The sequence below is a fragment of the Myotis myotis genome, unplaced genomic scaffold, assembly GCF_014108235.1.
Source record: "Myotis myotis isolate mMyoMyo1 unplaced genomic scaffold, mMyoMyo1.p scaffold_m19_p_4, whole genome shotgun sequence".
Taxonomy (NCBI): Eukaryota; Metazoa; Chordata; class Mammalia; order Chiroptera; family Vespertilionidae; genus Myotis; species Myotis myotis.
The window spans coordinates 42,769,080-42,784,805 of record NW_023416346.1 but is presented as its reverse complement, the minus strand read 5'-3'; the positions used below and the strand labels follow the sequence as shown (position 1 = coordinate 42,784,805).

The 15,726-nt window shown below is 38.2% G+C and overlaps 1 protein-coding gene across 3 annotated transcripts in view; it reads left to right on the top strand.

The window, feature by feature from the left end:
• The window catches only part of WDR44 (WD repeat domain 44), a 102,212-nt gene that overhangs the window by 39,497 nt on the left and 46,989 nt on the right, over positions 1-15,726 (top strand). For all 3 annotated transcript variants that reach the window (XM_036304951.1, XM_036304952.1, XM_036304953.1), the window contains 4 exons: positions 4,891-4,956; positions 12,996-13,632; positions 14,190-14,317; positions 15,451-15,546. In XM_036304951.1, the coding sequence (XP_036160844.1) occupies positions 4,891-4,956; positions 12,996-13,632; positions 14,190-14,317; positions 15,451-15,546 (927 nt within the window). The remainder of the gene's footprint in view (positions 1-4,890; positions 4,957-12,995; positions 13,633-14,189; positions 14,318-15,450; positions 15,547-15,726) is intronic.

The window sequence follows — 15,726 nt, the reverse complement described above, 5'->3', positions numbered from 1 at the left end:
GGGAGCATTAAAAGACTGTGTGACCCATGTAAATATTTCAGTTATAGAATGCTGAAAAAGAAAATTGGGGCCAGACTTAATGAGCCTTAAATGTGATCTTTCAAAAGACATTTAAGACATCAATTTTTACATGTCTTACAGTTGTGCTCTCCAAGGTTTTCTTGTTTGTTATTTTGTTTCTTTGTTTTGTTGTTGTTAATCCTCACCCAAGGATATTTTTCTATTGATTTTTAGAGAGATTAGAAGGGAGGTGGGAGGAGAGAGACATCCATCGATTGGTTGCCTCTCACACCCACCCTGACCAGGGCCTGGGGGTTGAACCCGCAACTCAGGTAGGTGCCTTTGACTTGGAATCGAACCCACAAGCCTGCGGTGCATGGGCAGATGCCCTAACCACTGAACACACCAGCCAGGGCTCGCCAATGTTTTTTGCTGAGGAATTAACAAAAGATTCATGGTAGAAGGGTGGAAGAATATTTGGAGGAAAGAGACTAAGTGCAGAGAGAGAGTTGTTAAGAGGCAGTTAGAATGTCAACACATAAGAGCAACAAAGAGACAGTGTTGATAGTATTGAATGGATGACTATGACAGCTATTTAAGAATTGTTTCCTGTTGTTTGTTTTAGTGTAGATCACTTTTGTACAAACGATTTGTGAAACTGAGTTAGTCTTTTATTGGATATGCTTGTTAAAATTTAAAAGCTCAAGTTTTATAACTCAATAATGTAAGGAGCATACAAGCAGAGCTCTGATATCCCACACAAAGAGAGGTGGTGTGAATTGCTAGCAATTGAATGATCTACCACACTTTTTAAAGGAAGTGTGTTTCTGAGGTTGTGATATATAGGGGTTAGAGAAATGGCTTGATGATGGGAAGCTGGGATTTAGTAGGTACTGTGCTTCAGTAATGGGGCAGTCCAAATCCAGAAGGGGTAATATATGAAGACTGTCTCAAGTCTAGCAAAGTTGGTATTAGTTGTCTGCAAGCATATGCTTGGCTTCCATTGCTTTATCCCCAAAGCCTGATTGAGGTGCTAGGGAAAGGACCTGGATCTTAGCACTGGGAGAGAATTATATATGAAATACAGTGGGGCCTTGACTTACGAGTTTAATTCTCTCCGTGACAAAGCTCGTAACTCAGATTACTCGTATGTCAAATCAGTTGTGAACGAGTGAGACATGTGATGCTGGGCTGATGTTGTGGTATTCACTGTGATGTTCGCTGCGCCAACTAGCGGTGGGGTATCTGAAGCTGGCTCGTAACCCAAATTTTAGCTCGCAACTCAAAGCAAAAAATCGGCCGAGAGACGGCTCGGATCTTGAAAAACTCGTTAGTCGGGACACTCGTAAGTCAAGGTCCCACTGTGTATGTTAGATATATATGTATCTATGCATATCTATATAGATACTAGAGGCCCGCTGCACAACATTCGTGTACTGGGGGCAGGGGGTCTCAGCCCGGCCTGTGCCCTCAGTCCGGGACTCCTTGGGGGATGTCCGACTGCCGGCTTAGGCCCACTCCCGTAAGCCAGCAGTCGGACATCCCCCAAGGGGTCCTTTGTGCTGCTGCAGAGGCGGGAGAGGCTCCCACCACTGCCAATTAGCTCACCAGCCAGAAGCCAGGCTCCCTGTTCCTTAGCTCTGCCGCCACTGCCACTGTGCTCGCCAGCGCCAGGCTCCCTGTTCCTTAGCTCTGCCGCCACTGCCACTGTGCTCGCCAGCGCCAGGCTCCCTGTTCCTTAGCTCTGCCACCACTGCCACTGTGCTCGCCAGCCGTGAGCCCTGCTTCTGGCTGAGCAGCGCTCCCCCTGTGGGAGCGCACTGAACACCAGGGGGCAGCTCCTGCCTTGAGCGTCTGCACCCTGGTGGTCAGTGCTCATCATAGCAATCAGTCATTCTGTAGTTTGGTCTATTTGCATATTAGCCTCTTATTATATAGGATAGCTATACTAAATGTAGATATACTAAATGAGGTTTTACTAAGAAATCTTTCTATTTTACTTCTCTAGAGATTGTATCTTCTGGTAGGTGCCATATCACTCCTTTAAACTTATAAACTTATGACTTAATAGCAGTTTAACTTATAGGAGTTGATAGCTTTCAAAAGTTCAAAGTCCAGGAGAGTTTTATTAAAGCCAAATAAAACAGAAGTCTAATCACTGCTTGGCAGTTTTGGTCAGTGTAACAATAGTAATCTGTGATCTTTATAATTAATTCAAACAAATTAAAATGAGGTACAAGAGTTTTTAGTGTGTAATTTTGCTTAGGTTAATTTAGGGAAACTATCCATGGATATAGGTTGTACAATGCCTCTGATTTTCTTACTCATGAACAGTTATTGGAGGAGAATTGGATACTTATACTTAATTTGTAATGCAGTTGAAGGTGTTTCTCTAACATGCATTAACTGTGCTTTTGTTTCTTTTTTCCAAGTTTTATTGTGATATAACTGAAACACATCACTGTATAAGTTTAAATAGTACAGCATGATGGTTTGATTTACATATATTAGGAAATGATTATCACAATAGGTTTAGCTAACATCTACCTTCTCACATGGATACAATAAAAAGAAAGAAAAAATGGGGAAAAATTTCCTTGTAATGAGAACTCTTTACTCTCAACAACTTTCCTGTATATTAAACTGTAGTGTTAGCTATAGCCATTGTGTTGTACGTTACATCCCTAGTACCTATTTATCTTCTAGCTCAGTGGTTGTCAACCTTGGCTGCACATTAGAATCACCTGGGAATCTTTTTAAAATCCTGATTTCTGGGCCTCATCTCCGGACATTCTGTTTCTTTGTTACTAATGTTGTGGCCCCACCTCATAACAAAGAAACAGAATTTCCGGAGGATGAGGCCCAGAAATCAGAATTTTAAAAAGATTCCCAGGTGATTCTAATATGCAGCCAAGGTTGAGAATCACTGTTCTAACTAGAAGTTTGTACCTTTTGACCACCTTTTTCCAGTTAACTCTTCCCCCACCTTTAATTGCTTTTGATTATAGGTGTTTGTAATAAGTTTAATGTCAGTATTTGATTAAAGGATATATAAACTTAAGATATGTGTATTAATTGAAGAAAAGTCAGAACATGCATTATTCAACATTCATTCAACAAGTGATTACTTTTGCCAGGCATTGTTTTAGGGTGCTGGTTAAGTAGTGGTAGACAGAACAAACAAGGAGCTGACATTCTAGTGGGGTAGGGAAGAGAAAAAAATAAGTAAACAAGGTAGTTTCAGATTATGATAGTTCAAAGAAGAAAAAGAAAATAGGATAATGTGATTGAAAGTTGAGGGGGTGAGGCTATTTTAGGGTAGTAAGGGAAGGCTGTTCTGATGTAATAACACTGGAGCTATGACTCTAAGGACGGTAGAGAGCCATCAAGTGTAATCGTGGGGTATTGGTGGGAGAGGGAGGGTGAAAATGTAGAAGATGTCAAAGATGAAGGCAGGGGCAATGTCATGTTAGGCCCTCTTGGGCTGTGGTAGACTTTGAATTTTATCTAACACTTAAAATTAGTAGAATCTAATAATCTCTGGAGTAACTATATCATGGAGCCTATTGTGATAGCATCTGGATACTTTGTAGAAGTGCTACCTTAATACTTACATACATTCTTGTGTGTCTTAAGTCACTTATCTGACAAAAAAAATGCCTTCTTTAACAAGTCTGTGGTGTGCACCAAGAATTATGAAGAGGTTTTTTTTTTCCTCTCAGTATTAGTAGTAGTGTTCAAATTGCTGTATTCTATAAATATAAAGATAACTTAAGATGGAGAAAAATATGGTGTTATGTTTTACAAATGCATGATTATCTTATTTCACCCAAAATTTTTCCTAGAAAAATGCAGTATCTATTTCTACCTTCTCTAACCTCCCAAATATATATATATATGTACGTATGTGTATATGAATGTATACGTAGATATATATGTATTTTTGGTGGGTTTAATTTTGTTCACCTATTGTTCTAGGACTTCATTTAATTTCTGGTTAAGTTTTGCTTCCTTTTTTTCTAAAGAATATAGAGTTTTTAAGAAAACAATTGTCTGAATGTGGTTTTCTGCATTATATACTTTTATATTTATGCATATTTATGCAGCAATACTTTGTTATTTTTGCTTAAATCCTTAATCTTTTTAGGCTATGAAGGTACTTAGTAGTTCTTATCTTCCTGTATAGCAGGGATGGGAAACCTATTTTCTTCCAAGGGCCATTTGGATGTTTATAACATCATTTGCAGGCCATACAAAATTATCAACTTAAAAGTTAGCCTACTGTATTTGGTCAGACATTTAATTAACTCACCCCCAATGGCTTGGCAGGGCCAGACCAAATGATTTTGCCAGCCTTATATGGTATGCAGGCCGGACGTTTCCCATCCCTGCTGCACAGTTTATTAAGGTTAAAAAGGCACTTTTAAAGGAAAATGTTCTATTGCAGTTGAAAAATTAAAAATTGCTGATTGATAACCTTCTTATACAAACCATATTGTCCCGGTTGGCATAAAACCTCTGGGCATCTATCAGTATACAAACATTTGAGCCCTTTATGGGCCTTTTATTTATTTGTTTTTTAAATATACTTTTATTGATTTTAGAGAAGAAGGGAGAGGGAGAAGGAAAAAGAGATAGAAACATCAGTGATTGGCTGCCTCCTGCAAGCCTCCTACTGGGGAATCAAGTCCATAACCCAGGCATGTGCCCTGACCAGGAATTGAACCCTGATCTCCTGATTCATAGGTCGATGATCATCCACTGAGCCACACCAGCTGGGCTGGGTGTTTGATTTATTAATGCTGTATTTTCTAATTTGTACCCATTTTAAATAGAGTTTTAAAGAAAGGATGTTATCATTTGGTCTCTGTTTCTCTTGTTTTAAAATAGGAAACAGAGAACACTGCACACAAAGTTGGAAATGAGTCCCCTGTACAAGAATTGAAACAAGATGTGGTAAGATATTATGTCAATATTAGTTTAGTAGTTGTTTACATGGTGTATTTATTGATTTTATTTTTTTTAATATTTTTTTTTATTTCAGAGATAAAGGGAGAGGGAGAGAGAGATAGAAACATCAATGATGAGAATAATTGATCTGCTGCCTCCTGTACACCCCCTACTGGGGATGGAGCCCACAACTCAAGCAGTGCCCTGACCAGGAATCTAACCATACCTCCTGATTCATAGGTTGATGCTCAACCACTGAGCCACAACAGCCAGACTATTTTATTTTTATTTTTTTACATGGTATATTTAAAATAGAAAATTTTCTATATTAAGTATAGTATAGTGGTCTGTACATGGTGGATGTTCAGAAATGTTCCTTGAATCTGTTGAATTTGTGTTTGAAGATCATCAGGCTTTTTAGAAGTCATTTCATAATTGGTAATTTATTCTTGAAACCATATTTGTGTTACTAAATTTATTGGAATGACATGGTTAATAAGATATGTAAATTTCAAGTGTATAATTCTATAATACACTGTGTTCATCACCCAAAGTTTAGCCTCCTTCAATCACCATATATTTGACTCCCTTTACCTTCTTCAGCCTCCCCCCAGCCTCCTTCCCCTCTGTTTTGAAACAGTACTTAGAAAAATATTTTATAATGTGTCTTTATTTTTATGCTTGTATTTTTATTAAAATGAGTTATAACTACTCTTCGGGTAACTACCAAGTGTTAAAGGTATTAAAAACTAAGTGTAGCAAATTTTGATGTCTTTAGAAGTTGGAAGTTATAAGAAGTCATTACTCATAGTGCCTTTGATACATTATAAAGAATTGATCCTATGAAGCTTCAGAATTTGGTTTATTAGATGAGACTGAGCACAAAATAAAAAACTTGACAGTGGGGTAGTTCACAGTATCAGAATAAAGTCCAAGGAGAAAGGATGGTGTGTGTTCATTCATATATGTTGAGTGTTTTCTGCACCCTAGGCACTGTTCTAGCCAGTAGGTTTCCAGAAACCAATAAGATGACACATTCTCTACCCTATAGTTTTTCAGCAATGACATTATTGACATTTGGGGCTGGCTGATTCTTTTGTAGAAGGAAGGGGAGACTGTTCTGTGCATTGTAGGATATTTAGCAGCCTCCCTGGCTCCCACCATTATATACCAATAGATTCCCCCACCCCATCATGACAACCAAAAATATCTCCGGACATCACCAAATGTCTAGGGAGGGTGTCAAGCAAACTCACCCCCAATGGAGATCCATTGTTCTACCTTTATGGAATTTAAAAATCTAATGGACTGCATATTTAAATATTGATCATACTATTTCTTTTAAAAGGACTTTTTTTCTTTTGGGGAGAAATTGTGGTACTATGTATCAACATAAAAAATGAATGGTGCCACCCCCCTGGCCAGGTGGTTCAGTGGTTGGAGCATCGTCCTATACACCAAAAGTTTGCGGTTTAATTTGGGCATGTACCTAGATTGTGAGTTTGCTTCCCAACTGGGGTACATACAGGAGGCAACCTATCAATGTTTCTCTCTCACGTTGTTGTTTCTCTCCATTCCTCCCTCTCTCTCAAATCAATAATAACATATCCTCAAGTGGTACCTTTTTTTAAAAATCTGAAATTATTCACTGTAACAAACAGCAATCTTGATTTTCAGCATTTCCTTCTGGTTCTCACCTATTTGCATATTCTTTTTCCTAATTGTAGTATAGATAGAATTTTGTGTTCTACCTTCGTCTTTCACCATTTTTTAGATTTTCATCATATTTCAATACTCAGTTTTCATTTGACATATTATCTGTTTCCATCAGGCCAATGTCTTTCACATGTGTCTAGCCTGTTTTTATTGTTGAAAGCTTGAAATGTTTCTACTTTTTCCACTAGAGCTTTTCTTTCCCCCTTTTAATAATTTTTTTCTTGCCTGGCCAGTGTGGCACAGTGGTTGGGTGTTGACCCACGAACCAGGAGATCACCTTTAAAAGAGAATTTTTTTCTTAGGGTAAATTACAGATGGGTAACTATAGTTAGTATAAGAAAAATAGTGATTTTTTAAGTAGATTATAGAAGCTGAAAAAGTGAGTAACACCATGGGACAGAGAGTGAGGCTTAAGACTAGGTATCACTTTTTAAGTTCCAGCTTTTTCAGTTGAATTAAGTATCATACATTAATAATAAAGGCTGTGGGATATACCCTAGATCAGTGATGGCGAACCTTTTGAGCTCAGCGTGTCAACATTTTGAAAAACCCTAACTTAACTCTGGTGCCGTGTCACATATAGAAATTTTTTGATATTTGTAACCATAGTAAAACAAAGACTTATATTTTTGATATTTATTTTATATATTTAAATGCCATTTAACAAAGAAAAATCAACCAAAAAAATGAGTTCGCGTGTCAACTCTGACACGCGTGTCATAGGTTCGCCGTCACTGCCCTAGACCAGAACACAATCCATGCTCTCAGTAGCTTACATTTTAGTAGAGGAAACTGAATAAACACAAAACTGAATGTAATATAATAAGTGTTCAAGTAAACTTAGAAACTATTATAAGAACACAAAAGGAGACTGCTTGGGGATAGGAATGAGGAAGACTTCAGGGAGGAAGTAGCATCTGAGCTGGGTTCTTTTTTTCTTTATTGATTAAGGTATTACATATGTGTCCTTATGCCCCCCTTTGCTCCCCCACCCCTCCACCCCGCTAATGCCCTCACCCCCCTGGTGACTGTGTCCATGTGTTATGCTTATATGCATGCATACAAGTCCTTCGGTTGATCTCTCCCCCTTACCCCTCCCTCCCCTACCTTCCCTCTGAGGTTTGACGGTCTGATCGATGCTTCTCTGTCTCTGGATCTGTTTTTTTTGTTTGTTTGTTTGTTTTTTATCTCTAGAAAATGTCAATTATTATTTATTTTGACCTAAATATAGAGACAGAAAAACTCATCAAACAGAACTTCCTTGAATCACTAATATCATCATATTTTCATGGAACACTCATGATATGAAAGATATCATCATAAATGGTGATGGAAAAAATTAAATTAAATTTTAAAAAGAAAGAAAGATATCGCCCTTGCTGGGGTCCAACCCCAGCAGGTACAGGGGTCCCCAAAGGTGTGGACGGAGTCGGCTAAGAAGGAACGACACAGAGGCAGCGTTCAGTTGATCAGCATGGTTGGGTTCTCTTGCCTGGTTCTATTGCCAGGTTCTGTAGGTTCTCCAGCCAGGTTCTGTAGCCAGGTTCTCTCGCTAGGTTCTCCAGCCAGGTTCTGTCCAGGTTCTCCAGCCAGGTTCAGTCACCAGGTTCTAGTCAGGTTCTCTTGCCATGTTCTATCCAGGTTCTGTAGCCAGGTTCTGTCTCTAGGTTCTTCAGCCAGGTTCTCTCGCTAGGTTCTGTCTCTAGGTTCTGTGGCCAGTTTCTGTCCAGGATCTTTTGCCATGTTCTCTCCAGCGAAGTTCTTCTGTCTCTAGGTTCTGTGTAGGTTCTGTGTGTGGATCTGGTTTTGTTCATCAGTTTATGTTGTTCATTATATTCCACAAATGAGTGAGATCATGTGATATTTATCTTTCTCTGACTGACTTATTTCACTTAGCATAATGCTCTCCAGCTCCATCCTATTGCAAATGGTAAGAGTCCCTTCCTTTTTACAGCAGCATTGTATTCCATTGTGTAGATATACCACAGTTTTTTAATCCACTCATCTGCTGATGGGCACTTAGGCTGCTTCCAAATCTTAAGCTATTGTAAATTGTGCTGCTATGAACATAGGGGTGCATATATCCTTTCTGATTGGTGTTTCTAGTGTCTTGGGATGTATTCCTAGAAGTAAAATCACTGGGTCAAATGGGAGCTCCATTTTTAGTTTTTTGAGGAAACTCCATACTGTTCTCCACAGTAGCTGCACCAGTCTGCATTCCCACCATCAGTGCATGAGGGTTCCTTTTTGTCCACATCCCCTCCAGCACTTGTCATTTGTTGATTTGTTGATGATAGTCATTCTGACAGGTGTGAGATGGTACCTCATTTTCGGGTTTTTTTTGTTTCTTTCTTTTTAAAAAAAAAAAAAAATTTTATTGATTTTTTACAGAGAGGAAGGGAGAGGTATAGAGAGTTAGAAACATCGATGAGAGAGAAACACTGATCAGCTGCCCTCCGCACACCCCCCACTGGGGATGTGCCTGCAACCAAGGTACATGCCCTTGACTGGAATCGAACCTGGGACCCTTGAGTCTGAAGGCTGACGCTCTATCCACTGACCCAAACCGGTTAGGGCTTGTTTCTTTTTTTAAATTTTTTATTAAGTTATTATATATGTGTCTTTATCCCCACATTACCCCCCATCCTCCCCACTCATGCCCTCACCCCCCTGTTGTCTGTGTCCATTGGTTAGGCCTATATGCTTGCATATAAGTCCTTTGGTTGATCTCTCCCCCTTACCCTCATCCTCCCCTACCTTCCCTCTAAGTTTTGAGCATCTGATCTATGCTTCTCTGGATCTGGATCTGTTTTTGTTCATCAGTTTATGTTGTTTATTATATTCCATAAATGAGTGAGATCATGTGATATTTATCTTTCTCCGACTGGCTTATTTTACTTAGTATAATGCTCTCCAGTTCCATCCATGCTGTTGCAAATGGTGAGAATTCCTTCTTTTTTACCGCAGCATTATTCCATTGTATAGATGTACCACAGTTTTTTAATCCACTCATCTGCTGATGGGCACTTAGGCTGTTTCATTGTCGTTTTGATTTGTATCTCTCGGGTTGATTAGTGACTTTGAGCATGTTTTCATATGTCTCTTGGCCTTCCTTATGTCCTCTTTTGAAAAGTATCTATTTAGGTCCATTGCCCATTTTTTAATTGGGTTGTTTATCTTCCTTTTGTTAAGCTGTATGAGTTCCCTGTAAATGTTGGAGATTAAACCCTTATCGGAGATAACACTGGCAAATATGTTGATGAATGGGTAAGATTTGGGCAGGCAGAGATAGGAGAGGAAAGGAATAACCAAAGAAAGGCACAGAGATGATGAATGTGCAAAATGTTTGAGGACAAGTCTGGAGACCACAGGTAAGGCCAGATTATGGGAATGCCTTATGTCATACTGAAACATCTGGGTTTTATTTTATAATTACTGGGAAAGCAATTAGTTCTTTGAAGCAGAGAGGTAATGTGAAGAAGCAGTTGCTTTAGCATCATGATCTCCATCTTAGTTTTGATTCTCACCATTCTCTTACTCTTTTCCTGTTTGCTACCTTCTAAAACACAGAGGAAAAATACAAGGTTGACACTATAAAATGGTATTATGGGGGCATATGGAGAGTTAGAAAGCATGGGCCTTGCTTCCCAAAAACTAATTATCCAGTGTGGAGTAAGTATTTGTACAGAGCTAGCCCATATACTACCTTGTATTTATATTATAGCTCATACTCTAATAAACAGAATGATGGGAGTTCAGAGAAGGGAGAGATTGTTCTCAGATAACAGATTAGGAATGTCTTATGATTTTCAACCTCATTTGGACCCCTCTAATAGCATGGGTCTTTCCATTATGCACAGTGATTATTTCAAATATTTACATTCACCTCATTCTCACTGTGCCCAGTAATATCCCACTCACTTTCAGCAGATGACCTTGTTTCTTACTGCATGTAGACTTTAGAGCAGGGGTCCTCAAACTACAGCCTGCGGGCCACATGCAAATACAAATATTGTATTTGTTCCTGTTTTGTTTTTTTACTTCAAAATAAGATATGTGCAGTGTGCATAGGAATTTGTTCATAGTTTTTTTTTAAAACTATAGTCCAGCCCTCCAACGGTCTGAGGGACAGTGAACTGGCCCCCTGTTTAAAAAGTTTGAGGACCCCTGCTTTAGAGACTAAGAAACCTGAATTCACTCCTTTTCATCATCCCATACTTCCCTTACCTGTCAGCTTGTTTTCATCTTTAACCTCTTTTTCATGTCATTGTTGAGAATTTAGTTTATTTTCCTGTCCATAGTAGTATGATATAAAGAATCGTGGATTTTTTGTGAAAAACCTGGATTTCAGTTTTGACTTTGTAGCTTACTAGCTGTAGAACCTTGAGCAAAATTCTTTTTTTAAAAAATATATTTTATTGATTTTTTACATAGAGGAAGGGAGAATAGAGAGTTAGGAACATCAATCAGCTGCCTCCTGCACACCTCCTACTGGGGATGTGCCCGCAACCAAGGTACATGCCCTTGACTGGAATCGAACCTGGGACTTTTCAGTCCGCAGGCTGATGCTCTATCTACTGAGCCAAACCGCCCAGGGCCTTAATGCCTTTACCTCAGATACCTGCTTTTGTAGAAAGGAGATACTATGCCTCACAAAGCTTATTTGATGATTAAATAGAGAATGTGTGTGCTAGATCTAATGCACAGTAAACCTTCTTTCTTTTCTTCTCCAGAACTTTGTTTCCATTCTTTCCCTTGGATCCTTCCCGTCAGTTTATAAAAATGCTGGATCACTTTCTTGCATCCTCTTCCATTTATAGCCAAGTTTTTGAAACTGTAGCCTATGCAGGCCTGTCTCTATGTCTTCACTTCTTATTCATTCTTAAACCCACAGGAATCCAGATTCTGTTAAGATTGAGTCACTCAGTGCTCAGTAACCACCTAATTGTCAAATTAGGTGGACTCTAGTTAATAGTTCTCTGGTAAAAGTGATTGATGTCTAGTATTAAACATTTGAAGGTTGAGAAAAAAAGGGAGATGCTGAGAAACCAGGAATATTGTTCAATAGCAATAGCATACAGTTCAGGTTAGCATGTTCCATGTTCTGTTAGCTTTCTGGAGCCGAGGAATTGAGAAAGCCAAAGCCATCCATGATTGGGCATGGTGGATAGATAAGTGGGCTGGGAGATTTAATGTCAATAATTACAGGACTGGGTAGAAAATATATTTTCTTCCAAATGTTAGTAGAATGCATAGAAAGACTATCTGTACTTTTTAGCTATAGAAAAGAAATAAAGGGGGATGCCCAGCTGGTGTGGCTCAGTGGTTGAAAGTCGACCTGTGAACCAGGAGGTCATGGTTCGATTCCTGGTCAGGGCACATGCCAGGGCTCAATCCCCAGTAGGGGTATGCAGTAGGCAGCTGATCAATGATTTTCTCTCATCACTGATGTTTTTCTCCCTTCCTCTCTGAAATCAATAAAAATATGTTTTTTAAAAAAGAAACAAAGTGGGGGAAAGGCATAGTGAGTTGGCTGTTTGAACTCTTTTTTAAAATATTTTTATTGATTTTAGAGAGAGGGAGGGAGGGAGAGGGAGAGAGAGAGTGAGGGAGAGAGTGAGACATCAATGTGAGGGAGAAATATCAATTGGTTGCCTCCTGTATGCACCCTGACCTGGTATGTGGCCTGACTGGGAATCGAACCAGTGACCTCTCAATGCATGGGATGATGCTAAACCAACTGAACCATATCAGCCAAGGCTGTTTGAATTTATTTCATGGTCCTGGCATCCCTCTAAATATTAGGGTATTAGGTGTATTCTGTTTAAGAACATTAATATCCTTGTATCTACTGGCTTTTCCTGTCATAGGCTTGAGCTAAACAATTTGAATTCTTGTACTAGGTGGTTTTGCTTCTCTTGATTTTGTTAACTAGGCTCAAATAAGCAGGCTGTTACTACAACTAACTTGGAATAAATATGTAAATGAACTATGACATGAAGAGTCTAAATGTAAATTTATGTTTGAACTTTATTATACAATGTTGATTTAGCTTTTGTGATTACATGTACTAGCCCAGATTCCCTATTATAATGGTTAAGAGTGCAGATTCTTGAACCAAATTCCCTAGTTTTGTGCCAGCTTCATCACTTACAAGCTTTGTGACCTAGAACAAAACATTTGGTTCTTCTCTACCTTAGCTCCCTCATTTGTATATGATGATAGTAAGCATTGTCTGACACATAGTAAGTACTATATAAATGAGTAGCTGTTACTGTGTTCTTGTAAATGGCTTCATTTTTAAAAATTGCTTTTTAACCTTTCATCAGATTATTGAAAGTATTATTGAGGAGACTCAGAAAGTACTTCAGCTTGACGATGACTCTTTGGCTTCCAAAGGAAAAGGACAGTCTGATCAGGATACTGCCAGTCCTCTCGTGGCTGGAACAGATCTTAACAATATACCTGGACTTTTAGCCACAGGTCAAGTTCTACAGGAATATCCCAAAAGGGCAGAGAGTCAGAATACATCTGAAGAAACTGAATTAGAACCCAAAAAATGTTTTTCTTCCAATGACACCTGTGAGAAGCCAGTAGATGAAACCACTAAGTTAACTGAAATAAGTTCAACTAAGCAGCTTAATGTGATTGAAACTGAAACAGAAGTATTGAACAAGGAAGCAGTGGAAATCAAAGCAAGTGATGTTCTAGAATCTGCATCCTCAAGCTCCTCATCTGCTAAAGATTTTGCTACTGTGGAAGAATTGGCTCCTGCCAAACCCCCAAGACAGCTTACCCCAGAACCTGACATAGTGGCTAGTACAAAAAAGCCTGTCCCAGCACGCCCACCCCCTCCAACTAATTTCCCACCTCCTAGACCACCACCTCCATCTCGACCTGCTCCACCACCAAGAAAAAAGAAAAGTGAATTGGAGTTTGAGGCTCTTAAAACACCCGATCTGGATGGCAAGTATTATTGAGAGATAAGTACTTTTGTGAGGATATTTTTGAGTTGAACTTGTTTAAATTTGTTATTTTGTTTTAGTTTATGTTATGTAAACTACATGGATGACCAAGTTGTAAAAATTATTTTAGTACTAAAAAGTGAAAACATTTATATTGGTGATTAGTTACATTATTATAATTGAACATTTCAGCAGACTTCAAACTTTCAAATCTGTTATCATTGGAGAGCCAGTGTGATATGGTGAAAAGAATATGGTATTTGAGAGTTAAGATTTGAATTCAAGTCCTAGATCACTCCTTTTTTTTTCTTTTACTTTTTAATCTCTAAGTTAAATTTATTGAGCACTGGATCTCTTAATGTATAAGTTGTATAGCCTTGAGGAATTTAAATAACTTGTTTGAATCCTAGTTTCCCCATATATAAAATGAGAGTAATAAAATCACTTTTGTCACAGGATTGTTATAAGAATCAGACAAATAAAGGTTAAAACACTTTTCAATTAATGTATAAAGTCCTATATAAGTATTTATTATTATTTTTGTTGTTGTTGTTGCAGTTCCCAAAGACAATATTACATCTCATATGCTAACTACGAGCATGGCTTCAGAGAGTACAGTCAAGGATTCTCAGCCTTCTCTTGATTTGGCAAGTGCTACCAGTGGAGATAAAATAGTTACTGCCCAGGTTGGTAAATTCATGTTATATTTTATATAGGCTTTGTCAGATTTCCTCAACTTGCTGGCTTGTGGATTATCAAACTTTCTTCTCCAGGCCAGATATTTTCTTATCCCAAAACCTGGACTCCTTACATCCCTTGTCCAGCTCTGCTACTAAGTAGTTGGGTAACTCCAGGAAGCTATTTAACATCTGAGTCTCAGATGCCCCATTGATAAAATGAAGGGAAACCTTCCTTGAAGGTTTCTTGCAAGGATGACATGAATAAAGTATACCAAGTACCTGGCCATGTAGCAGGCATTCAAAAAATGACACATGCTGCTATTTGTAATATTATTGATATTAATAAACACCAACTACAATCTTCATTTACCTGAACTGTAGTGGATAAAATTGAGGACTTTTATTTTTTATAATTTCTTTTTCCTAATCATGAAAACAAACTTCATACAATATATATATACACACACACATATACATACATACATAGGAAGCAATGGAAAGGACTTGGTAACATGAAGCAATGGAAGGGACTTGATAACATGAATTTTACCACAGCCAAATTCTGGCACTCAAGGCTTACTTATGTGGTAGCTGTGATTGGGGAAGTTTAGCAAACTGGGAGATAAGACAATATATAGCCTTTCATAGCCTTAGAGCATTGATTGGCAGTGCCCTGTTTTGTAGGGTCCCCAAGTTAAGAATGGTCTTTACTTTTTCAAGGATGTTTATGAAAAAGAATATGTGACAGGTACTATGTGTGAAGCAAAAAATCCTAAAATATTTATTAACTGGCTCTTTACATAAAGCATTAAGATATCTATAAATCTAGCCCTGAACAATGGCAATCTTTGTGCTAGCATTCTACTAGTAGAGAACTACTTTGGGGTCAGGTTCAAATAGAACATTTCTTTGCTTCAAGACTAACACATTATTGCATGGACAGCAATAGTTTGGGTACCTAATGTTTTTCAGAATTCTGGGAGTAATAAAGGGCTGAAATGGAGTATTCCATTTAAGTTTTCAGTAGGCTCCATTATCTGAATTACGGAATTTTTTTAGAAATGTGTGTGGTAATGAGTAATTGAATATTTATAAAAATTGGTTCAGTCTACTTTCTGTTTATGAAATTATAATTTCAGGAAAATGGAAAAGCACCTGATGGGCAGACAATAGCAGGTGAAGTGATGGGCCCTCAGAGACCTAGATCCAACTCTGGGAGAGAGCTTACTGATGAGGTATAATTATATATTTTTTTTGTTCTTAAAAACATAAAATATAAAAACCATAATGGGAAGGTGAAAAAGTTCTGGAGATGGATGGTGATGATAGTTGCACCACAATGTGAACATACTTAATGCCCCTGAACTATACAATTAAAAATTGTTTAAATGATAAATTGTATATTATTTATATTT